Raw genomic sequence first — 24,587 nt, forward strand, 5'->3', positions numbered from 1 at the left:
CCTTATCCCCTCTCCCAGCTAGTTTTGTCCTAGGGTATCTTTCCTCAGTTCTTTTTGTACCTCTAATAATGCCTTGATTAATTGAACTGACGTTTATTGTGTACCCACAAGTATACAGCTACCTTACCTTCAGGGTAGTTAATGTCCCGTTTTATCTAGAAGGTTTCTCCTATTTAAACTTTCTAGTTACAAGTGTAATTTACTTAGCACAAAACAATTTGGTAGAAAGAGGTTTAGTCTGGCCCAGGAAAACTGAGATCTAGCCTCTATAGGTTCATTCTATAACCGGGACTAAATCGCATTGCCTCTGTTGCCCAGCTGAGTCAACATAAATACCTTTGACCAGGGGTCAGCAAGAGTCCAGGGCCAAGTCTGACCCACTACTTCTTCGTCTTGTACGGCTTCTGCACCACGCATGGTTTTTACTTTTATAAATAGTTGAAAAAAGATGCAAAGAAAATCTTGTGGCACGTGAAAATTACACGTAATCCAAATTTGTGTACAAAATGTTCTCTTTGCACACGGTTACACCCATGTACTTACTATGTTGTCAACAGAGATCTTAGGGGCCGCCAAGCTCCCAATTTTTGTGACTTGGGCCCGATGGAAAGTTTGCTAACACCCTTCTTGCTGTACAAGATTGCTGCCAGGATTGCTGTACAGCCGCTGGTGCTGGGCATCGCTTAGTCCTCAGTCTTAAGCCATTAGACTAGGAGCTTCGGGGCGTTGGAATTTAAAGATCCCATTGAAGTGGTGCCGGCTTCATAACGTCCTAAAATAGCATAGACTGCTGCGATGGTCGGTTTCTAAGGAAGTAGGACAAGGACGATTTATGAATTCATTTCATTGAAATCCTAACGGTTTGAGAAAGTTGCTTTCCCCCCCCTCCCCCGTGCCCCTCAGCTTTCTCCTCCGTGAAATGGCGATAAAAGGAGGATTCATCGTGAGGCCGGAATGAGACTAGAGGTGGAAGCACTTGCAAGAATGCACGTATGTTTCCTCGCCTCTACGTTTATCCGCGGAAAGCACCGCAGGCCCGGGGCCGCGCGAGAGCAGGGCGCAGCGCCGGGGTGCTGCGGCGCGGGCGGGGCGGGCGGCGCGGGAGGGGCGGGGGTGCTGCGGCGCGGGCGGGGCGGGCGGCGCGGGCGGGGCGGGCGGCGCGGGAGGGGCGGGGGTGCTGCGGCGCGGGCGGGGCGGGCGGCGCGGGCGGGGCGGGGCCGGGCCGCGGACGTGGGCCGTGCGGCGCCGGCGCCAACTGTCAATCAAGGCGGCTTGGGGCGGGGCGGGGCGGGGCTTCCGCCAGCGCGAGGCCGCCGGGGGCCGCTCGGCGGCGCCGGGGACAGTCGGGAGCCGCGCCCGCAGCCGCTGGCAGCGCGGCCCGAGGAGGCGGCGATGGAGTTGGAGCCCGAGCTGATGTTGCAGGAGGCCCGCGAGAACGTGGAGGCGGCTCAGAGTTACCGGAGAGAGTTGGGCCAGAGGCTGCAGGGGCTGCAGGAGGCGCGGAGGCAGGTCGGAGGGCAGCTCCGGGGGGGCGCCCCGGGCCCCCGGGAGGACGCGGGGTGTCGGGCGACCTGCGGCGGCGGAGAGGGCTCCGGGGGCTGGGAGTGCTGGAAAACCCGAGAGAGGGGGAAGAGGCTTTGAAGGAGCAAGGAGACCTAGTAGGGACTGGAGTGGGGGAGGTGGGTGCTAGGGGGCCTAAGAGGAAGAGACGAGTTTGGGGAAGAGTGTGTGGGGCGTTCCCCGCCTGTGCCGGGCCGTGGCGGGGACGTCGGCGTGTCTGGGGTTGAGGAGGGTGAAGGGCCAGAATGAAATCCCGGGCCATCACGGAGGGCACTGAAGACTGACTGAGGTTGGGGGAGGCGGAGCGTCTCTGAGAAAACTTGAAGTGGGCATGGAGATGGGTTTTGAGGAAATTGCGGGGCAGTGATCTGCAGAGAGCTAAAGGTGGGAGCAAAATGGATACTGGAAGGGGAAAACTAAGGGGGAGGGTGGGCTTGAGAAGCAGGAAACACTAAATGAATGGAATTAAAGCCTAAAGTGAGTACTTAATAATGTAGCATGTCATCTTAAATACATTAAAACATTCAGTGTAACCCCATTCCAGAATTTGAGGTGATACTGTGTTGGTGAGGGCAAAAGGGATGGGGAAATGGAAAAACAAGTTTGAAGAGAAACTTGCTCAAAGGAGAAGCGGTTATCCGTTCCATGGGAGCAAAGGTATCAAAGATATAGGAAAATTACATGGTTACTCTACACCCCAAACATATACAGAATACAACCTACTGCCAGTGTTTGATTGGACAGGTACTCCTCAAGCTACTATTAACATAGTTGCTTCATAGATGCTTTTTGAGTGAGTGGGATTCTATTTATCGTTTAGTGAATGGGATTTCCCTACATCACACTTGATATTAATCTATAGTGTCATCCTAGTTATTCCCATCTTGCTTAGAATCTGAAATGTATAAGTGATAGAATACTGCTGTGGTAACAGTCCCTTTGGATATTCTTATTATGGGTACTAAATATGCTTTAGGTTTTATGTATTTTAAAATCCGTGTAAAACTAGTGTAGGGCAGACATCATTTGTAGTTTAGTAGTAAAGCTGCGAGCAAATGTAGATATGATTCTGATCTAGTCACTGAATGCTTTTCGAGGCCTCCCAATGTACTCATCTTTGTTTCCATTTGAAAATATCTTCATTATTCCTTCTATTTTGAAGTAGAGGTTCTAAATCTAGGACATTGCTTACTAAGAGATTAAAATATTTCTTCTTATGTGACTAATGTTTCAGCCAGTTAAGATATCTTATATATGAGCATGAATATTATTTAACTACACCACCAATTAAGAAGCAGTAGAGTTGACACTAGTTGAATGTAGTTAGCACCTGGGCATAGCACTTACTAATTTCTTTCTTTTTTTAATTTCTTGTGTGATATTCAATGTTTTAAAAAACATTTAGTGTGGGCCTCCCCGGTGGCGCAGCGGTTGAGCGCTGGGTTGCGAAGCTGCCGGCGACCTCTGCAGCGCAGCGGTTCGATCCCCGGCTGCTCCCCGGCCACCGGAGGAGGGTCCCACATGGCACGCAGACCTCTCCTGCCGCCCGCTGCTCCCCTCAGCAGTGCACTTCAGTCCTTCTGCCTGCTCTGCTCCCCGCTCTGGCTCTGGTGAATTCTCTCGCCCTCCTGCGCTTCTGACTGTACCCAGTGCATGTATAAACAAAACAAACAAACAAACAAATAAATAAATAAATAAAAACATGCCTCTATAAATTAAAAAAAAAAAATGTGTTTAAAAAAAAAAAAACTTTTAGTGTGATTCCACCTTGAATAGTTTAGAATTCAATTTTCAAACATATATATATATTTTTTAAATCTTCCGTTACTTTATTTATTTATTTATTTTTAATTTTTTTTTTAATAGAGGCATGTTTTATTTTATTTATTTGTTTGTTTGTTTTGTTTATTCATGCACTGGGTACAGTCAGAAGCACGGGAGGGTGAGAGAATTCACCAGAGCCAGGGCAGGGAGCAGAGCAGGCAGAGGGACCGAAGTACACTGCTGAGGGGAGCAGTGGGCGGCAGGAGAGAGGTCTGCACGCCATGCGGGACCCTCCTCTGGTGGCCGGGGAGCAGCCGGGGATCGAACCGGCGCCGCAGAGGCCGCGGGCAGCTTCGCAACCCAGCTCTCAACCGCTGCGCCACCGGGGAGGCCCCTTTATTTATTTTTTTTAAAGATTTATTTATTCATTTATACAAGCACTGGGTACAGTCAGAAGCACGGGAGGGTGAGAGGATTCACCAGAGCCAGAGCAGGGAGCAGAACAGGCAGTTTGACGAAGTACACTGCTGAGGGGAGCAGCGGGCAGCAGGAGAGGTCTGCATGCCATGTGGGACCCTCCTCCGGTGGCCTGGGAGCAGCCGGGGATCGAACCGGTGCTGCAGAGGCCGCGGGCAGCTTCGCAACCCAGCGCTCAACCGCTGCGCCACCGAGGAGGCCCACAAACATATATTCTTTTAAATTTGATATCCAATAATGTAAATACAGGACATGCTTTCCTATAACTTAGTGTAGTTTAGTATGAGATTTTATTTTGTTTTTGAGGCCTATTGTCTGGTGTCTGAGACAGAAAACACTGGGGGAACATCCATCACTGCTTAGTTCCTGGTGACACTGCTTTTTGACTAGACTGAATAAGAATGTAATTCTCCTTTGTTTTGGGACAGTTACAATATTGTCTTTTCTCAAAGCTAATTTCAGTGGATTGTTCATGTTTGGGTTTGTAGAAAAAGTCCTCTGTCAACTTGTATTTAAAGGAAGGTCTGCATTACAAAAATGTTATCAAAATAAGCAGCTGGTTTTGTTGGGTGATAAGGATATTTTTAGGGTTCCAATATTTTCAGAGTAACTACATAAAATATGTGGCTTTGTAGCAAAGATTTTGCATGGGGGAAGGATGAGAACAGAGAGGAAGGGATGCCCTCCTTTGTGCATTTTTTTTTTTTTTTACTTACTGATTTTGTTTCCTTTTGGATTATGTTTTTTTAAATTGAGATGTAATTTGCATAGCATAACATTTATACCCTTCAGTGTACTATTCAGCACTTTTTAGTAGAGCAAAATTGTGTAATTATTACCTCTAATTCCAGAACATTTTTATCACCCCAGAAATTCCATACCTGTTAGCTGTCCCTCCCTCAGCCTCTGGCAATATCTAAACTGCTTTCTGTCTCTGTTTGGATTTGCTCAGTCTTGACATTTCATATAAGCAGAACCATACAATATGTGGATCCTGTGACAGGCGTCTTTGGCTTAGCATAGTAGTTTCGAGGTTCATACGTGTGGTAGGTAGCATGTATCAGTACTTTAATCCTTTTTATGACTAAATAATACATGTAATATGGATAGACCACATTTTTTTACCCATTTACCAGTTGGTAGATATTTCACTTTTTGACTGTTATGAATAGTACTGTTAGGACATTCACGTACAAGTTTTTATATGGACATGTTTTTAATTCTTTTTGTATATACTTATGAATTGCTAGGTCATATGGTAATCTTTTCAAGAACTCTTGGCATACCTTTTAATCTTTGTTTTTGTTTCTTACTGTTTAAAAGTCTCTTATGAAATTGGTTTCATGTTAGGAAATCATGTCTTTGAAAATCTAGAAAGAAGAATAAAAATCCTTTCAGTTCTATTCTGTCAAAAGAAACTGTCAGCATGTAGCAGTTTCTCCTCTTGTGGTTTAGTGTAGGCCCTGCCCTCTGTCTTCAGAGAAAAGGAAGTTCTGTGTAGGAATGCAAGAGTAGTTTGTAACTCTTACTGTTTGAGTAAGTTATAGGCTAGAGACATGGAGGTTGTCTTAAGGAAATTAGATAATATTTACAGCCAACCAGTCCTAACTCATGTTGAAGTCATTAAGAATAGCTCCCTGGAATCTTGGTACTAAAATGTAAATACCAAAGAAATTAACTCCTACTCTCCTACTCATTTGTTCATTCACTCCATAAATATTTATTGGATGCCTATTGTGGGTCAGAAATTCTGGGTCCTGGAAATACTGTGGTCATGGAAACAGACCACTGCCCCTCAATGGAGTTACTGTTTCCTTTGGTGGCTGATCATTAGATTGTTACCCATAAAAACAAAACAAATAGGAAAAACCAAAATTCTGTGTATTTGTTTTTAGATTTCACTTCCATTGTGTTTTTCATCAGTTGTTTATTTCTCCAGGGTTGGCTTTCCTGATTGTCGAAAGTAGAGATAGCTTATGAAAATGTCACCTAATGATGTTAGTCGGCTAGTCTCAGAGTAGCACTGCTTGATGGCATAGCCACAGACTGGGCCAACTTAGTCGTTAAGCTTTGCAGGTCTTTTGTTTGTTTTACTTTATTTTATTATTATTTTTGGCATTCTTTTGCATGTTATCAAAGGAGAATTAGTTTGAGGTTGGAGGTGCCCACAGTGAGGGACACATACTCAAGTCTGTGTACCCTTATGAGTCACTCTAAAATGAATGTGTTGTCCTTCAGGTACCTTTTAGTTAGTGTGACTCACTTGTCTCTCAGGGCATTGACAAAAGCAAATCTCTGCTCTTTCAGAGTAAAAGTTCGGATCTTGGTACCTAGTTAAAATAACATTTGGTGCGGACCTTGCCAAGCTCTGGCCAGTGGTGTCCCTTTGATCCCTGCTTCTGTAAGGGTGGTCCATGGCCACAGTAGAAGCATCACCTGGGATCTTGTTAGAATGCAGGAATCGGTCCCCGATAGACTTTCTGAATCATAATTTGTACTTTAACAAGATTGCCAGGTGTGATATGTATGCACATTAAAAATTAAGATGCACTGCCTTAGAGTATACCATTACACTTCATCAGCTCTAAACGAGTTTTGTAGTTTAATCTAAACCAAAGGGTTGTCATCATGAATTCCTGTGGTTTATCCTCAAGATTAAAACTTTATTTGAAATATCATACATTTGTTAGATAATTAGACAACCATATATATAAGTGAATAATTGGCAGTCTTAAGCCAGTGCTTGTCCTAGCATGTCTTAACATCGGTAATGGGATCATTTGTTGTTTATACTATTTTGCTTTCCATTTTTTAGTAGTTGATTTCAGATAATGTTTCAAAGGTTTAACTAGCAATCTTGTTATTCCTAATGTGTGCAGTACCAGGTTCTCTATAGATCATCATTCCATAGGGTTTGTAAACACTGCTAAACACTGGGACAGATACAGAACTCAGTAGAAAAACAAAAGTAAATTTTTTCAGAAAATGAGGGCAGGAAGTCTTAGTAGCTCAGCAAAGAAGAGACTATTATTGCGTCTTTTATCTCCCACTTCCCCTTCTGTTACCCATTTTCAAAACAGTTCAAAAATCTGTTTGAAAGTCATTTGTTACATCAGTTCTTGTTTAAGACTGCCTGTCTGTGTCTATGCAGGCATCTCTTTTTTCCTTTCCTCAATAAACTTGCCGTGTGCTGATAAAAAAAAAAAAGTCATTTGTTACAACAATAGCACTTTATTTTTTAATTTTTTTATTTAATTTTTATTTTTATATTCTCCATACAATTACAACCCCCTTATTTTGACCCCAGTCCCTCCTTTCCCCGCCCCCAACCCCCATAGAGTGTCTCTGGTTCATAGTTGTTTGTTGATTTTGATATTTTCTTTCTTATAGTTATTCTTTTTCCTGGTCCCTTATTTAGGTTTTCTAGATTCCTGCTATGAGTGAGACCATCCAGTATTTTTCTTTTTCTTTCTGGCTTATTTCGCTGAGCGTGATCCCTTCCAGCTCCATCCATGTTGCTGCAAATTGCATGTGTTTTAACATCTTTTTTGAATGTGAGTAATATTCCATGGTGTATATGTACCACATCTTCTTGATCCAGTCATCTATTTTTGGGCATTTGGGTTGTTTCCAAAGCTTAGCTATTGTAAATAGTGCTGCAACAATAGCACTTTAAATGTTCCTTTTAGTGTCTTAAAAAAAAGGTTAAATCTGGAGTAGGGGAAACCAGGAACAGATGAAATAATTTTAAAAGAACCCATAATTCTGTTACTTACAGACAACCACTTTTGACATTTTGTTGTATCTTCCTTGACATATTATTTTACAAAACTGGGGCTACTCTATTGCAACTTTGTATCCATGTTTTCTTTTGGTTACATCATGTCATAAACCATTATTATGACAGTTTTCTCATTTGCAGTCTATTTTCTTTTAAATGTACCTTTTTTAGAGATTTGTTTATTTATGTACACAAGAACTGGGGTATATGCCAGAGGTGTGGTGGGTGAGAAGATTCGCCAGAGACAGTGTGGGGAACAGAACAGTTGTAGTGACTGAAATACACTGCTGAGTCAGGAGAGGTCTGCTGCACCATGTGAGTGGCTCCCTGGCCATCTGGGGTTCGAACTCTTTTTTTTTTTTCCACAAAGATTTATTTATTTATTTATACAAGCACTGGGTACAGTCAGAAGCGCGGGAGGGTGAGAGAATTCACCAGAGCCAGAGTGGAGAACAGAACAGGCAGACTGACGAAATACACTGCTGAGGGGAGCAGTGGGAGCGGCAGGAGAGGTCTGCGTGCCATGTGGGACCCTCGCAGGTGGCCGGGGATCGAACCGGTGCTGCAGAGGCTGCGGGCAGCTTCGCAGCCCAGTGCTCAACCGCTGAGCCACCTGGGGAAGCCCTGGGGTTCAAACTCTTGCTGCAGAGGCTCGGATAGCTTCATAGTGCTGTGCTTAACCCCTTGCGCCACCAGGGAAGCCCCTGCAACCTATTTTTTAAGCAGAGGTGAATAGAGTGTTAAGTATTAACAGAACATTTGTTAGTGGTAGGCTGCAGTGTATCGAGTCAGGTATGCCAGAAAACTGGGAGCAAAACAACCATCCAGGGGAAATCAACAACCATGACGAATAGCTACACATACATTTGTGTTCAAAGACTTCCTACCAAATTACATTGGCTTTTCAGTCATTTTTCACAAATTGTCTTTAAACATGCCACTGAAAGCTGCTTATTGAGTCTAGAACAAAGTTGAGATATTGAAGGATGTAAATGAGCTTAAAACAAGCATGCTAAATCAATAATGTTAAAATCAGTGATGTGAGGGCCTCCCCGGTGGCGCAGCGGTTGAGCGCTGGGTTGCGAAGCTGCCCGCGGCCTCTGCAGCGCCGGTTCAATCCCCGGCTGCTCCCCGGCCACCAGAGGAGGATCCCACATGGTGCGCAGACCTCTCCTGCCACCCGCTGCTCCCCTCAGCAGTGTACTTCAGTCCTTCTGCCTGCTCTGCTCCCCACTCTGGCTCTGGTGAATTCTCTCACCCTCCCGCGCTTCTGACTGTACCCAGTGCATGTATAAACAAAACAAACAAACAAATATAATAAATAAATAAATAAACATGCCTCTATTTAAAAAAAAAAAAAAAGAAAGTAATTATATCTTTAAAAAAAAAAAAAAATCAGTGATGTGAATTAAAAAGTGTGAGAATATCACACAGGCACCCAGTTTTTCTCTGTGTAGGTTTTTTCAGTGTAGATTGTAATGTATTTATTATTTGCTAGAGAAGTACTATTCTTATTACTATATACTTGGTAAATACTGCATATCATTTGTGATCTAAAAATCCAAAAGTAGGACAAGTTTTTATTATTGAGGGGGATCAATGAATCACTTATATTTGTATTATTGTACTTTGTTGGCACTTGCACAAATTAGCCATGAGATCTTAAAAAATGTAACTGTTTTCATTCGTGTTTTTCTTTTTTTAAATTTATATATATATTTTACATAATTATTCATTTTTTGTTCAATGTCTGATTTCTCCTCTCAGATGTAGTCACATGAGAACCATCATCATGGTCTCTTGTGCTCTTCCCGTCCCTCTTTTAATCCTCCCTCCCGCTCCCATGCTAAATGTCTCCGATTTGTAGTTTCCTGCTAGAATTTTCTTTTCATTCTCACTTTTAAAAGAGATTTATTTTATTTATTTATGCATACAAGAGCTGGGGTGTAGACCAGAGGTGTAGGGGGTGGTGGTGAGAGGATTCACCGGAGACAGAGTGGGGAGCAGAATAAGCAGATTGGCTGAAATACACTGCTGAGGGGAGCAGCGGGCAAGACAGGAGGAGTCTGCTGTGCCATGTGGGTGGGTCAGCTCCCTAGCTGGGGATGCTGATAGCTTCATAGTGTTGAGACTTAACCCTTTGTACCACCAAGGAGGCCCTTCATTTTCACTTTCTTAACTGTGCATTGAGGCTAAGGATAATATCTACTTAATGTGACCTTTGTGGGGTTTAAAATGAGAAGTGTACTTAAGGTGCTTAAGAAATATTATAGTAATATAATAAGAAATATTAGCAATAATAATAATGCTACTAAAATTATTTCTTTTTTTAAAAAAAAAAGATTTATTTTATTTATGCGTACAAGAAGTGGAGTACAGGACAGAGGTGTGGGAGGATGAGAGGATTCAAGAGAGACAGAGTGGGGAACAGAACTGGAAGACTGCCTAAAATACACTGCTGAGGGGAGCAGCGGGCGAGACAGGAGAGGTCTGCTGTGCCATGTGGGTAGCTCCCTGGCCAGCCAGGGATCAAACTCATGCTGCAGAGGCTGCGGATAGCTTCATAGTGCTGTGCTTAACCCCTTATGCCACCAGGGAGGCCCCTTATTTTCTTTATAACTCCAGTTCCTGAAACATAGTAGACCTCAATAAATGTTGAATAAGTGCTTTTATGAATGTTGTGGGTGTAATTTTGCAGACATTCTTTTTAGATTGTTGCCTTGATTGTAAGCACCCTATTCATTAATACAGATAATCAAGAATTAAACATTTGCTTTATCTTATGATTTGATTATTTGTTAATGCATCATAAACTATGCCAAATCCTAACAGCTTAAAATGCAATCTTTTTATTTGCTTACTATTCTGGGGATTGACTGGGGTTCAGTGGGCAATTCTTCTGATTTTGCTGGCACCACTCATGTGATTGCAATCAAATGGCTGCTGAGGCTGGAATGTTCAAGATAGAATGTTCACTTATCTATTTGGGGTCTTAGTGGTAGCAGGACTCAGTTGGAATGCTTGCCTGGCTGGGCTTTTTCCCACCCCTCCCAATTTTTTTCCCCTTAAGCTTTCTCTTTCCAGAAAGATACCCAGACTTCTTACATGGTGGTCAGGAGCCCAAAACATGCAAAAGTAGGAGTTGCCACGTTTTTTTTTTTATTTAAAGATTTATTTATTTATGCATACAAGAACTGGGGTACAGGCCAGGGGTGTGGGGGACAGTGAGGATTCACCAGAGTCAGAGTGGGGCGCAGAACAGGCAGATGTATTGAAATACACTGCTGAGGGGAATAGTGAGCGAGTTCAAAGAGGTCTGCTGCTCCATGTGGGTCACCTCCCTGGCCAGGGATCGAACTCGTGCTATAGCAGCAGTGGACTGCTTCACAGTGCTATGTCTTTACCCCTTTCACCATCAGGGAGGCCCACGGTCGGTCTTTTTTTTTTTTAGATTTATTTATTTATGCATACAATAACTGGGGTACAGGTCAGAGGTCCAGGGGGTGACAGGATTCACCAGAGACAGTGGGGAACAGAACAGGTAGATTGACTCAAATACACTGCTGAGGGGAGCAGCGGGTGAGTCAGGAGAGGTCTGCTGCACCATGTGGGTTACCTCTCTGGCTGGGGATCAAACTCATGCTGCAGTGACTGTGGATAGCTTCACAGTGCTGTCTCTTAACCCCTTGTGCCACCAGGGAGGCCCCAGGAGTTTCCAGGTCTTAAAACTGGCACAGCATCAGTTCACTCTTGTTATCATGTATAATTGCGTTGACAGTTACAAGTCCAGCCTATATTCTAGGGGAGAGCATAGGAGAACCAGGAGACGTGTTTGGTGGTTCATTGGGGGCCACTAAATAACAGGCTGCCAAAACACATAATAAAGATTTTCTGTTTAATGTTCTTAAACATTCAAACCCCCCAAAAAGCTAACCGTAAGTTAAGGAAATACAGCAGGGCTAATGAGCCCCTATATAGATAGGTCAGCCTTAAAATTTTCAGCCACTTTACTAGCTTTGTGATGTGGGCAAGTTCATTTCTCTAACTCCTATGTTATTCATCTACAGATGCTTTCTTCATAGGATTGTGGTAGAATTTAAGACCTTGAAATTAGTTTTAATGTTAAAACTAAATTAGTTTAAGTTTTCTATTAAAAAAGCTATTGGGAAAATAAATTCTTTGGTTAAGCTTGCAGGATAAAAATCTTTATAAAGTCATGAAAATGGATCATTTAAAGGATTTAGAAGTGATTCCAGTTAATTTCCCCCAATATACAATGTATTATGTTATATTATAATCAGCTATGTATTACCACTTAAGACCAAAGATATTCTTTTTTTTTTTTTAATACATTTTTTTTTTTTAGAGGCATGCTTTATTTATTTATTTATTCATTTGTTTGTTTTTTGTTTATACATGCACTGGGTACAGTCAGAAGCGTGAGAGGGTGAGAGAATTCACCAGAGCCAGAGCGGGGAGCAGAGCAGGCAGAAGGACCGAAGTACACTGCTGAGGGGAGCAGCGGGCAGCAGGAGAGGTCTGCGTGCCATGTGGGACCCTCCTCCGGTGGCTGGGGAGCAGCTGGGGATCGAACTGGCGCTGCAGAGGCTGCTGGCAGCTTTGCAACCCAGCGCTCAACCGCTGCGCCACTGGGGAGGCCCCCAAAGATATTCTTAAATCAGATTGTACGTGGGTTTTATGACTTTCGTAAACCTTGGAGGAACATGTTAATTACGATTGTCTTGGAGGTCTGTGAAGTACATATTTTCTAGTTTTTTTTTTTTTTAAGATTTATTTATTTATTTATACAAGTACTGGGTACAGTCAGAAGCACGGGAGGGTGAGAGAATTCACCAGAGTCAGAGCAGGGAGTGGAGCAGGCAGAAGGACTGAAGTACACTGCTGAGGGGAGCAGCAGGCGGCAGGAGAGGTCTGCGCGCCATGTGGGACCCTCCTCCAGTGGCCGGGGAGCAGCCGGGAATCGAACCAGCGCTGCAGAGGCTGCAGACAGCTTCGCAACCCAGCGCTCAACTGCTGCACCACCCGGGAGGCCCATATTTTCTAGACTTTTATATGACTTAATACTGATATAGAAATGTGATGACTTTTTGACATTCTGTGAGCTCATCTGCATATTAAAATTTTTAAAAATACCAGTTGCTTTGGGGTTAGTTTCAACTACAGTAGAAACTTGGTAAATAAGTTTTGATGCTTGGGGCCTCCCTGGTGGCTCAAGGGGTTAGCACAGCACTGTGAAGCTATCCACAGCCTCTGCAGCATGGATTCAATCCCCCGCCAGCCAGGGAGGTACCCACATGGCGCAGCAGACCTCTCCTATCTCGCCCACTGCTCCCCTTAGCAGTATATTTCAGTCAATCTGCCTGTTCTATTCCCCACTCTGTCTCTGATGGATCCTCTCACCCTGCACCTCTGACCTGTACCCCAGTTTTTTTTTAAAGATTTATTTATTTATTTAAGATTTATTTATTTATTATTTATACAAGCACTGGGTACAGTCAGAAGCCTGGGAGGGTGAGAGAATTCACCAGAGCCAGAGCAGGGAGCAGAACAGGCAGACTGACGAAGCACACTGCTGAGGGGAGCAGCGGGCACGGCAGGAGAGGTCTGCTGCACCATGTGGGATTCTTGCTGGCCAGCTAGTATTGAACCGGCACTGCAGAGGAGCAGGCAGCTTCATAGCATGGCACTCAACCCACTGTGCCACTGGGGAGGCCTTGTTTTTTTTTTCTGATGGATTATTTTTTTTTTAATTATTTATTTATACATACAAGAACTGGGGTGTAAGCCAGAGGTGCGAGAGGTCTGATGCACCATGTGGGTTGCTCCCTGGCTGGCTGGGGATTAAACTTGTACTGCAGTGGCTGGGGATAGCTTGATAGCATTGTCTTTAACTCCTGGGCCACCCGGGTGGCCCTGTACCCCAGTTCTTGTATGCATAAAATAATAAATAAATTTAAAAAATTTGTTTTGATGGCTTGTTTCATTTCACTTTAGTGGAAAATTGGTTCAGAATATTATTCATAAAGAATATATATTATAATTTCTTTTTGAGACCTTGAGTTGTGTAGCATTTGTATTCTTATATCTACTTTGTTACAAACCATCACAGTTGTGTGTACTAGTTTGCCTAAGTAGCATTTGGGGCTGATTGGTTGTCGACCACACTATTCTTTATGAATAAACAAGAAAATTTTGTATCTTCAGTCAATACAAAAATTACAGATTTATCTGGAAACTCTTTAAAATGGGGTATCAGGGGCATCCCTGTTGGTACAAGAGATTAAGCAATCTGCAGCCTCTGTAGCGTGAGTTCGATCCCTGGCTGACCAGGGAGTAACTCACATGGCGAGACAGACCTCTCCTGTCTTGACCTCTGCTCCCCTCAGCAGTGTTCTGTTCCCCAGTCTGTCTCTGGTGGATCCTCTCACCCCTCACATCTCTGGCCTGTACCCCAGCTCTTGTATGCATAAATAAATAAATCTTCAAAAAAAATTTTAAAAAGGGCCTCTGCTGGTGGCACAGGATGTTGAGCGCCACTCTGTGAAGCTTTCTGCAGCCTCTGCAGCGCTGGTTTGATCCTGGCTGGCTGGCGAGGGTCCCACATGGCGCGACAGACCTCTCCTGTCTCGCCTGCTGCTCCCCTCAGCAGTGTGTTTCGTCAGTCTACCTGTTCTGTTCCCTGCTGTCTCTGGTGAATCCTCTCACCCTCCCGCAAATCTGGCCTGTACCCCTGTTCTTGTATAAATAAATAAATCTTTAAAAAAAATAAAATAAAATGGGGTATCAGTTCTACACAGATTGATGCAGTGGAAAGATCATGGTGCTTGCAGTCAGGTTATTTTTGGTGCATGAAGCCTTGGAGAGTTACTTGACTTCTCTTAGCTTTGTTTCTTTAACGAACTCTGTAGGCCCACCTCTGAAGAGTTGTGAAGATGTAATGAGCTAATACTGAACACATTGGGCCACATCAAATGTGAAGAAATTAACTCACTAGTGAAGTTTGTATTTTTTCCCCATCAGCACACAGGACGTTTATTAAGGAGAGGGGAAAAAAAGGGAAAAGAAATCCCTATGTAGACACAAATGGGCAGTCTTAAAAGATAAGAGCTGCTGAAGTTCATATTTTAAAATTAGTTTCGTAAAGTCAAGTAGATGAAATTGATGAGTTAACATGATTGTATTAAAGGTGATTGAGGCTTTAAATTATGAACTATTTCAGGAAGAAGAGAATCATGCCAAGGTAGAATCAAGTTTAAAAGAGCAGTTGTTGGGATTCTATCAACAAAATGGACCAAATTTATAATGAAAGTGCAAGAGGGGGATTTGGAAATGGATTCTCCCTTCCTTGGCCCTCTCTCTGCTCTGCGTGCACATACTTCCTTTTTTTTTTCTAAGGTTCTGAAATAAAAACAAAACTTAGTGAGACTCTGCAACAGCTGAAGGAGCTTTTGAATTCTTCCTAAAGAGGAAATTGACTTTACCTAACCAATGCACTTCCTGTGTGTGCCGTATCCGCTTGAAGACTGAAACAAGACCTGGTTGGTGTAGTGCTCACTGCAGAATTTCCTCTTGGTGCTGGGAGTGCAGACTGTATTGCAATGTTCCTACATGTAGTATCTGTAAGGTCTATATAAATTGACTGGGGGTCTTGTTAAAATTTCAGGTTCTTATTCAGTACTTCTGGGTGAGATCTGAAAGTCTGCATTGCAAACAGTATTACAGGTGATGGATCAAAATCAGAAGGCTTTCTCTCCCTGGCTCATTTGAAAATGTTTAAAAGCACACAACTGACTTCATTTTTATTCAACAACATTTTTTTTGCTGGGTGTTAGGGCTGTATCTCAAGGCTGAGCCAAATCTTGAATTACTCCCCCCTGTATTTAGTGACTTGTGTATTTCATAGAGGTTTTTTGTAACTTTACAGAAATAAGTTAACAAACTTAAATTAAGATTTCTTTTTTTTTTCATTATGATTTAAGGAGTTCTTTTACTTACTGCACACATAAACATTAATTTACATTAATGTCAAAGGAGAAAAAAATGTTTCCATGATCTGCCCACCCCAAACAATCAAACTGTTCCTTCCTCTGCCTCCATATCCTTGGGATGAGTATCTTTTGTTTTTATATGATTGTGAACATTTCTGGAAAACAATTTTGTATTCTGCTTTTAAAATCTAGTATTAGAGAATAAACAGAAAACTTTTTAAATTTCTCTATTAACTTTTGACAGATTGTGCTTTATTTCCATATTTTGAGAATTTACTTCTTAGCGGATTTTTCTTGGACCTCAAAGGCTCTTCCTAAGAAAAAAATAGTAAACAGGTTAGGGTAGTAATTATGTCATATGACACTAATATGATATTAGTATGATAATATCTGCAAAGTACAGTGTGTTTGCTTTAATTCAAGCAGCGTTTGGCTTATAGTTAGATTTTTCCTATTACGGGAGAGATAGTGGATTGTGTGTTATTTGTATTCTTTAAAAAATAAGATATGGTATCTGTACTGATAACTGGTATGTTCTCAAAATATGTGTGAAATGTAGAGATTTTCCTGTCATAGCTCCTGGAACACTGGTTCTTAGTCTGGGCTCTGTGCAGTGAGGGCAGTGTTCCTCAGAATCACAGGTGTGCTTATAAAAAATGAGAGTTCCATCCATATACCCTTCCACACTTCTCTTTCAGTGGGTTTGAAATGGAACCCAACAGTCTGAATTACAGCAGAGAGGCTATGTGATTCTTCTGCAAACCAATTTTCAGAATTATTACTTAAGACAAGCCATGGTTGAGATCTGAGGGAATTTATAACTTCTGAAACTGAATAACTGGGGTATGGGTTATTCATCTTTATGGGAAGAGGGGTTATAAACCTCTCCTTGATATTTACAAAGAGGACCATGGCCCAAAAAGGATTCAGTCAAAAATAACAACAAAAAGATGCAAGTCATTACCCCAAAGGTGTCCTTTATATGAACATTCTGTTTGCTGTGAGCCTTTTTGCATTTTAAATAAAATTTTAGTTCTATCATATTGAGGGCATTTTATCCATGAAGTGATTTTTTTTGATATTATGACTTTCTAAACTACCATTTCTTCACTTCTTTTCAGCAAAATGAATTTTAATCCCCTCCTAATTAAAAAAACGTATAGGTGGCAGTCCCTCTGCCCACCTGTGCCTATGCAGGTGCCTCTTTTCACCAACTCTCTCCCACTGCAGGGCAGCAGCCTCTCTGCCTGCCCGCGACCTGTCATTGACCTCCCTCAGGGGAAGCAGCTCTCTTCCATGCAAGCCAACAATGCAGGCCTCTCTCAGCAAGCCTGTCCTTTTCTAGGCATCCTTCCTGCCTGCTTGTGTCTATGCAAGTATCTTTTTACTCTTCTGTCCCCTTTCCCTAATAAACCTGCCCTTTAAATATAAAAAAAAGAAAAGTATAGAAATACACTATTGCCAATACCTATTTTTTAGCAGATAATAATAATTTCTAACATTTATTTATTGAGAACAACAGTGTGCCAGTTATTTTACCAAGTGTACTACATAGACATTTAATTTAATCCTCACAGCAACTCTATAAGATAAGCATTATTATGCTTATGAGTGCTTAAATTGACCAAATGGAATGATGGGACTAGGGTTTGAGACCATTCTTTCTCATGGGAAGGCCAATTTTAAGCAGGTCTTCAAGTTTGTGCAACTGAATCTCCTTTGGTTAAGCAATGAGGAAAAGATGATAGCTATGTGGTATCTTGAGATTATTATAGGTGATGCCAATGGAATAGCCTTTTCTAAGATTCTAATTCTGAGTTTTTTTGTACTCTTCAGATCAAAGAGAGTGCATCACAGACAAGAGATGTCCTCAAGCAGCATTTTAATGATTTAAAGGGGACTCTGGGGAAGCTCCTGGATGAGCGATTGGTGACCCTCTTGCAAGAGGTGGACAGCATTGAACAGGAGACCATTAAACCACTAGATGACTGCCAGAAGCTCATAGAACATGGAGTTAACACTGCAGAGGACTTAGTCCGAGAAGGTGGGAATCCAGGGAGCCAATTAAATGTGGCACATTTTGCTCATTTCTCAGAATACCAACAGGCTCCTTGCTACATGTGGGGTGCTTAGGATGCTACTACTTTGGGACAGTTTGTAATGTGGGATGAGAAAGATAGAGTGAGGTATTCCAGGGTAAGTGCAATTAAGTGTTAATTATAATCATTTACAAAACGAGGGGTAAACTTTTTCTCAAATGGTTCTGTGATAATATCTCATACTTTGTTATTTGAAGGTCATTTTGAGCCTATTCAGATATTGTTCAGAGTGTTCACGGTTGATAGAATTTAATTCCATTGTTCTTTTTGGAAGGGTAAGAAATATGTTGTTTACTTGTGAAATTGTACTTATGTTCCTATTTTTATCTAATTATTTTGGTTGAAGCTTTTTCAAATTTTGTCTTGCTCTCTTTCTTCCTTCATGTCTACCTTCCTTCTTTTCCTTCCTTCATATGGGTCTTTGTCAAGTACATTAAATAAAAAGGTAACAGTTCTGCCTTTTGGGGTTCACAGCCCTATGAATGGGGCATACATGCAGAGAGAGAGCTATAGGCTTTATGGGAACATAGAAAGGGAAGTACTTAACTCTGTCTGCGAGGGAATAGGTTAGCTTTCTGTAGAATTTGATCCACAGAGGCTTGAAGAAATTCGTCAAGGAGGCAAAGGGAGAAAAAGAGGTAACAGCATGATTTGAAGCAGAAATAACATCACCAGTGAAGTAACCAGCATATCAGGAATCTGTTGACCTAGTTTAGGTAACAAAGTTACACAGTCAGGTTTGCATTTTAAAAAGATGACACTGCCTACAGTTTGGAGATTGTATTAGATGTTATAAGACTGGAGGTCAAAGAGGTTGATGGCAGAGCTGGCCTTCAGACTTTTTATAGATTGATGATTCTGTTGATCAATACATGTTGATTATTGGTGATTACCTAAGATGGAGGATAAAGGGAATGATTTAGGATGAACGAAACTAGCCTGATTCTGGAAGACTGGGTGAATTGGGCCCTTTACTTACGTAGAAAAGGAAGGAGGAGGGCATCCCCTGGTGGCACAGCAGTTGAGCGCTAGGCTGTGAAGCTGCCCGCAGCCTCTGCAGCGCCAGTTTGATCCCCGGCCACCGCCAGTTTGATCCCCGGCCACCGGCGAGGGTCCCACATGGTACGCAGACCTCTTCTGCCGCACCCACTGCTCCCCTCAGCAGTGTACTTCAGTCCTTCTGCCTGTTCTGCTCCCCGCTCTGGCTCTGGTGAATTCTCTCACCCTCCCGCACTTCTGACTATACCCAGTGCTTGTATAAATAAATAAAGAAAAAAAGAACTCTGAGACTGCAATGGGATGGGAATTAAGACTAGAAAACTTTAAAAAAAAAAAAGAAAAGGAAGGAGGAGGGGTGGACTTAAGGGAATAGTTAGACATTCAGTTTGGGACATGTTGTGTTTGAGGAACTTGTAATGCCAGGAGGCAGTAGATCATCTAGATAGTGTTTACTATGAGAAGAGAAGATGGCAGAGGATAGCACTCCTAGGGGTTCCGATGTTTAAGGGGTAGTTGCTGTTACTGGTTACCAGAAGGGAAAGGAGGAGGGTGAGTTAATCAATTGTGTGATAAAGAATGGGATTATACTTATAGTGGTAAACTGAATGTAGTATATGGAGATATTGGTTTATGATGATGTACACCTAAAACCTATATATTATAAACCAATGTTCTTCACTAAAACTTTAAAAAATAATAATAAAGGCAGTTAGGGATAAAGAGACTGGAAAGGAGAGTCTATACCATCTATTCTGCAGGTTGAGTTCTGTAAGTGACATTGAATAGAAAATGTGCGTAACTCACAAGCCTGTCACTCCTACTGGAAATTAATCCCCTTTTTGGTCCACTTAGAATATGGTGCTGCTGCTGTCTTTACTTTCTAATTACATTTTTGTCTTATCGTCAATGGGAAGTGTTTATTTGTCCCTGTCCATAACCGTGCTTTTAGAAAAAAATCTTTGTAGCAGGACCACAGAATGTCTCTCCCTGGAGGCTTTGCATTTGGGAACAAACCCAGAAGCTGTTCAGCACAGGTCAGGAGTGTACACTCATCACTCTAAGGACTGAGGAATGTTTTAATTTTAGAAAATAAATCCTTTGGGGCACATACATGTTTGTTACAGCATCTGATGTTTGAATTTTTTCGTATTTCAGAAATACTTTAAATCATATAGTCTTTCTCTCTCACCCTCTCAAGGGATACAAATTTATGGAATTGTGAGGACTTTAACACAGTGTTCAATAGGTCTGTATTCCTTTTGGTGAAGGAGAAGGTTATGTGATCTCAAAACATTAGGACACATTCTAGGACACATTCAGATGGAAAAGTTTGGTAGTGTTCTTCAGGGCTGTGGAACAACACAGAAATTATTTTTTTTCTGTGCCCTTATATAGCATTTTTTCTGTATTGTTCTGTTGAGTGATTTCTAATCTAATGTTTTATATTCTTTAAGGAAAATATAACTGTTATCTTTTGACTTTATACGACTCTATTCCTTGTTGTTCCAATCAGGCTAATATTTTTACTGGCTCTCTTTGGAGTTGATAAAGTTTCTGTACAAGACATAGAAAAAGTCCCTGGACCTCTGTTTTGCATAAAGTTGGTTGATAAACGATTTCCTTGTATAGAGCACAATCTTTCATCACTGGCAAAGTGTTACTGTTATTTGCCCTTTTTCCTCTTGATCTTAACATTTCAATCACTTTCTACTTCTACTCTTTGAGAATTCTGTGGCATTACTCAAGCAGTGTTTGCAAGAAAACCAGGAGCCCACTGAGCCGTGGGTTGTGTTGATTGCTTTATGATGTGACCATTTTTCACTATACTGTAGTTCTCTCATTCCTGATTGTAGGTGAGATCGCCATTCTTGGTGGTGTAGGAGAACAAAATGAAAAGCTGTGGAGCTTTACCAAAAAGGCCTCTCACATTCAGTTGGACAGGTAAAAGCGTTAGTGCCTTTTGAACATTCAAGTACTTGGATGTCTGCTTTTTTCCTCATTAACGATTCTGATTAAGGAAGATAAAGAATGTATCTTTCAAGGTTTCACTGTCATTACTAGTATTACTGGTATAAAATAGTTGTGTTTGTAATCTTTAGTATTACTACAGACTTTTTTTCAGTTCTAATGTGTGTAAGAGAAATGTTAAATTTTTAAAATTCTGAACATATTATTGAAAATCAGTCATATCTCAATAAAATAGATCTTTTGGTATAAATTTGTTAACCATGATCCTACCACTTTTCTATCTTCTTTCTTATATTTATTTGGAGAGAGAATCTTTACATATCCTACATCTTGCAAAGCCCCCACTGTCATTAGCATTATTTACTGGGGCCTTCAGCATCCTTATAATAGTATATAACTGGTCTAAAGTAATGCTTGTATTTTTAACTCAGCAAAACCCTCATAAACACATGAGCTTTATTTCTTTAGCTTACCAGAAGTGCCTTTACTGGTTGACGTGCCTTGTTTATCTGCTCAGTTGGATGACTCAATTCTTAACATTGTGAAAGACCACATTTTTAAGCATGGAACAGTAGCATCTCGCCCACCAGTACAGATAGAAGAACTAATAGAGAAACCTGGAGGCATCATAGTACGATGGTGTAAGGTACGTAATTCAGAATCGTCAAAGTGGCTTGAACGTGAAGATTTGGGGGCCTTTAACATTTTTTAATTGTCTTTGAATATTTTCTTCTATTCATAAACAAAAATCACTTTTGCTTTATAATTAAAATGCTGTCATAGGGAACCTGAAGTAGAGTAGCTCTTTCAGTTTGAAGTGAATAGTTCTGGAGTACTTTTTAAAACTTCTGTATCACAACATTGTCCCTCATCATATTCTCACATATTTTTTTCAAAGTTAACTCTTGAGTTGAGGACCTTTCCCATTCCTGCTTATTAGAAAAGTCAAAAGATGATCATGAATGTTGGGTGTCGGATATTTTTCTGTTCAACACTGAACTAAAGTTCCTCTGAAATAAAATTCTTGAAGTGTGATTTCTTCACATGCTCAGCATTGCCAAGAATTTTGTGTGTTAGATCATATAATGTATGAGTTACCATATTTTTGATAGAAACCATGTCCAAATGAGTCATAGCATCTTGGCCATCGTTGGCAAATACATCATTCAGAGGTGGGTGCTCAGCTTTTAGAAACTATTTTCTTAAATGGAATGTTTAAAAATAAGACCTTGGTGTAGAAGAAAGAAGCAATACTTTTGTTGGTTCAAAACATGATAAGGATTCCTTTATTTTTTTAAAGATTTATTTTATTTGTTTATGCATACAAGAGCTGGGGTGCAGGCCAGAGGTGTGGGAGGATGAGAGCATTGACCAGAGACAGAGTGGGGGGCAGAACAGTCAGATTGACTGAAATACTCTGCTGAGGAGAGCAGCAAGCGAGACAGGAGAGGTCTGCTGTGCCATGTGGGTCAGCTCCCTGGCCAGGTATAACACTCACTGTGGACAGCTTCATAGTGCTGAGACTTAACCCCTTGCACCACCAGGGAGGCCCCTTACTGTGGTTTCAGATTACATTTTCCATATTACAAATAAGCTTGAATATTTTTGCTGGTTATATTTCTTACTCTTTTAAGTGCTTATCTGGGGCCTCCCCTGGTGGCACAGGGGTTGAGCACTGGGCTGCGAAGCTGCCCGCAGCCTCTTCAGCACCAGTTCGATCCCCGGCTGGCCGGTGAGGGTCCCACGTGGCGTGCAGACCTCTCCTGCCGCGCCCGCTGCTCCCCTCAGCAGTGTGTTTCATCAGTCTGCCTGTTCTGCTCCCCGCTCTGGCTCTGGTGAATTCTCCCGTGCTTCTGACTGTACCCAGTGCTTGTATAAATAAATAAATAAATCTTTAAAAAAATAAAGTGCTTATCTGTGTTTTTTGCCCATTTTTTATATTAGGTGGTTTGTCTTCTATTAATTTTTAGGAGTCCATTATATATTCTGGGTGTTCATTCTCTTCGTTATGTGAATGATGTGGGATTTTTACCTATAGATTTTTAATATTTTATCTTTGGCATTACTGTGTAGAAAACATGCCATTTCTGGGCCTCCCCTGGTGGCGCAGCTGTTGAGCACTGGGCTGCAAAGCTGCCTGCAGCCTCTGCAGCACCGGTTCGATCCCCGGCCACCAGCGAGGGTCCCACATGGTGTGACAGACCTCTCCTGCCGCGCCTGCTGCTCCCCTCAGCAGTGTATTTCGTCAGTCTGCCTGTTCTGTTCCCTGCTCTGGCTCTGATGAATTCTGTCACCTTCCCGCGCTTCTGACTGTACTCAGTGCTTATATAAATAAATAAATAAATAAATCAATAAATCTTAAAAAAAAAAAAAAAGACATGCCATTTCTTTAAAGGTAGGTTTTTTTCATATCAGACTGAGAAGTATAAAGTATGCTGGTCAAGAAGGAGAGTAATGAGAGCATGTTTCCTATGGTCTTCCTGGTGTCACTCATATTCAGCATGTGGGCTTGTCTGCTTGGCCTAAAATGTTCCCATTCAAAGTTTTTAAGTAATGAGGCCGAGAGAAGTTTTCTTTTTATTTTTAATTAATAAAAGAGAAATTATTCTTTCATTTAATTAATAAATTACTTTTTAATTTATTCTTTAATTTTTCTCCTTAGGTGGATGACGACTTTACAGCCCAAGATTACAGGCTCCAGTTCCGTAAATGCACTTCTCATCACTTTGAAGATGTATATGTTGGCTCTGAAACTGAATTCATAGTACTGCACATAGACCCTAATGTCGATTATCAGTTTAGAGTCTGTGCACGGGGAGATGGCCGGCAGGAGTGGAGTCCCTGGAGCGTCCCGCAGATAGGTCATTCCACACTGGTGCCTCATGGTATGCTCTTTCCTTCTTACCCCTGAAAGTTAACTATGAACAAGAACACTTGTATTCTGAGCTTAAGGCAGTATACTTAGAACCCTCTTTTTTTTAAGGGTGAACCCTGAATTGATGAGAATTGCATGGAACATGTCTTTTGTTTCTTGGTCAAGTTACTTCATGTGAATTTGAGCAATTTTCATCAGCTCTTATCTCCAGAGTCCGGAAATAGTGCCAGAAAGGAGTATTAGCATCCCCTAAAAATAAATATTTTAAATGCTGCATTACATACTGCTTTTTAAATCTGTCTATAAATATCTAATATAAGTATTAGGGGCTTCAAGTTTTCTTAAAACTTATGATTTGGAATTGATCTCTTTTGTATTACTATTTTAGTCTTATTAATTAGTTCTTAATCTAGTTGGAACAAGCTCAGTTATACTTTATGATTTTATTAATGGGAGATAACACTTATTTGATTTTCCACATCAAAATTGTGCAAGAATAGGCTGAGATCTTTTTTATGTGATTTGTATTCTAAATCTTGATTACTGTTTATTAAAATTGCCCATAAGAGTTAGGTGCCTCTACTTTCAAGTTTTATTTAATGTGCCTGTATTAAAAGTACTCCTCAGAAGATTCTAAATAATTTTCAATATCTTTGCTTTTTGAAAAAGAATGGACAGCTGGCTTTGAAGGGTATAGTCTGAGCAGTCGAAGAAATATAGCGCTCCGGAATGATTCGGAATCATCAGGTGTCCTCTACTCCAGCGCTCCGACGTATTTCTGCGGGCAGACATTAACTTTCAAGCAAGTAGATGTTAAGATATAGATCTGTTGCCGCACTCCCTCTGCCCACCTGTGCCTATGCAGGTGCTTCTTTTCACCAACTCTCCCTCTGCAGGGCAGTAGCTTCCTGCCTGCCTTCCCATGACCTGTGCCGTTCCAGGACTTCTCTTGTCCCTTTCAGGGCAGCTCTTCCTGCCGGCTTGTGTGTATGCAAGTGTACTTCACTTTTCTGTCCCTTTTCCTGATAAACCTGCCCTTTAAATATAAAAAAAAA

At 41.6% G+C, this 24,587-nt stretch overlaps 1 protein-coding gene across 2 annotated transcripts in view; it reads left to right on the plus strand.

The window, feature by feature from the left end:
- The first annotated feature begins 1,291 nt into the window (after positions 1-1,291).
- Positions 1,292-24,587, plus strand: part of CRLF3 (cytokine receptor like factor 3) — a 41,259-nt gene continuing 17,963 nt past the window's right edge. The window contains exons 1-6 of one of the 2 annotated variants that reach the window (XM_037492862.2): positions 1,292-1,509; positions 17,428-17,635; positions 20,543-20,630; positions 21,126-21,303; positions 23,320-23,542; positions 24,202-24,334. In XM_037492862.2, the coding sequence (XP_037348759.1) occupies positions 1,393-1,509; positions 17,428-17,635; positions 20,543-20,630; positions 21,126-21,303; positions 23,320-23,542; positions 24,202-24,334 (947 nt within the window). In that variant the 5' untranslated portion in view covers positions 1,292-1,392. Of the gene's footprint in view, positions 1,510-7,216; positions 7,356-17,427; positions 17,636-20,542; positions 20,631-21,125; positions 21,304-23,319; positions 23,543-24,201; positions 24,335-24,587 lie in introns of those variants that run through there. The other variant, XM_054689009.1, reaches the window with a different exon arrangement.

The sequence above is a fragment of the Talpa occidentalis genome, unplaced genomic scaffold, assembly GCF_014898055.3.
Source record: "Talpa occidentalis isolate TD23 unplaced genomic scaffold, MPIMG_talOcc4v2.1 talOcc4.7, whole genome shotgun sequence".
NCBI classification, from domain to species: Eukaryota; Metazoa; Chordata; class Mammalia; order Eulipotyphla; family Talpidae; genus Talpa; species Talpa occidentalis.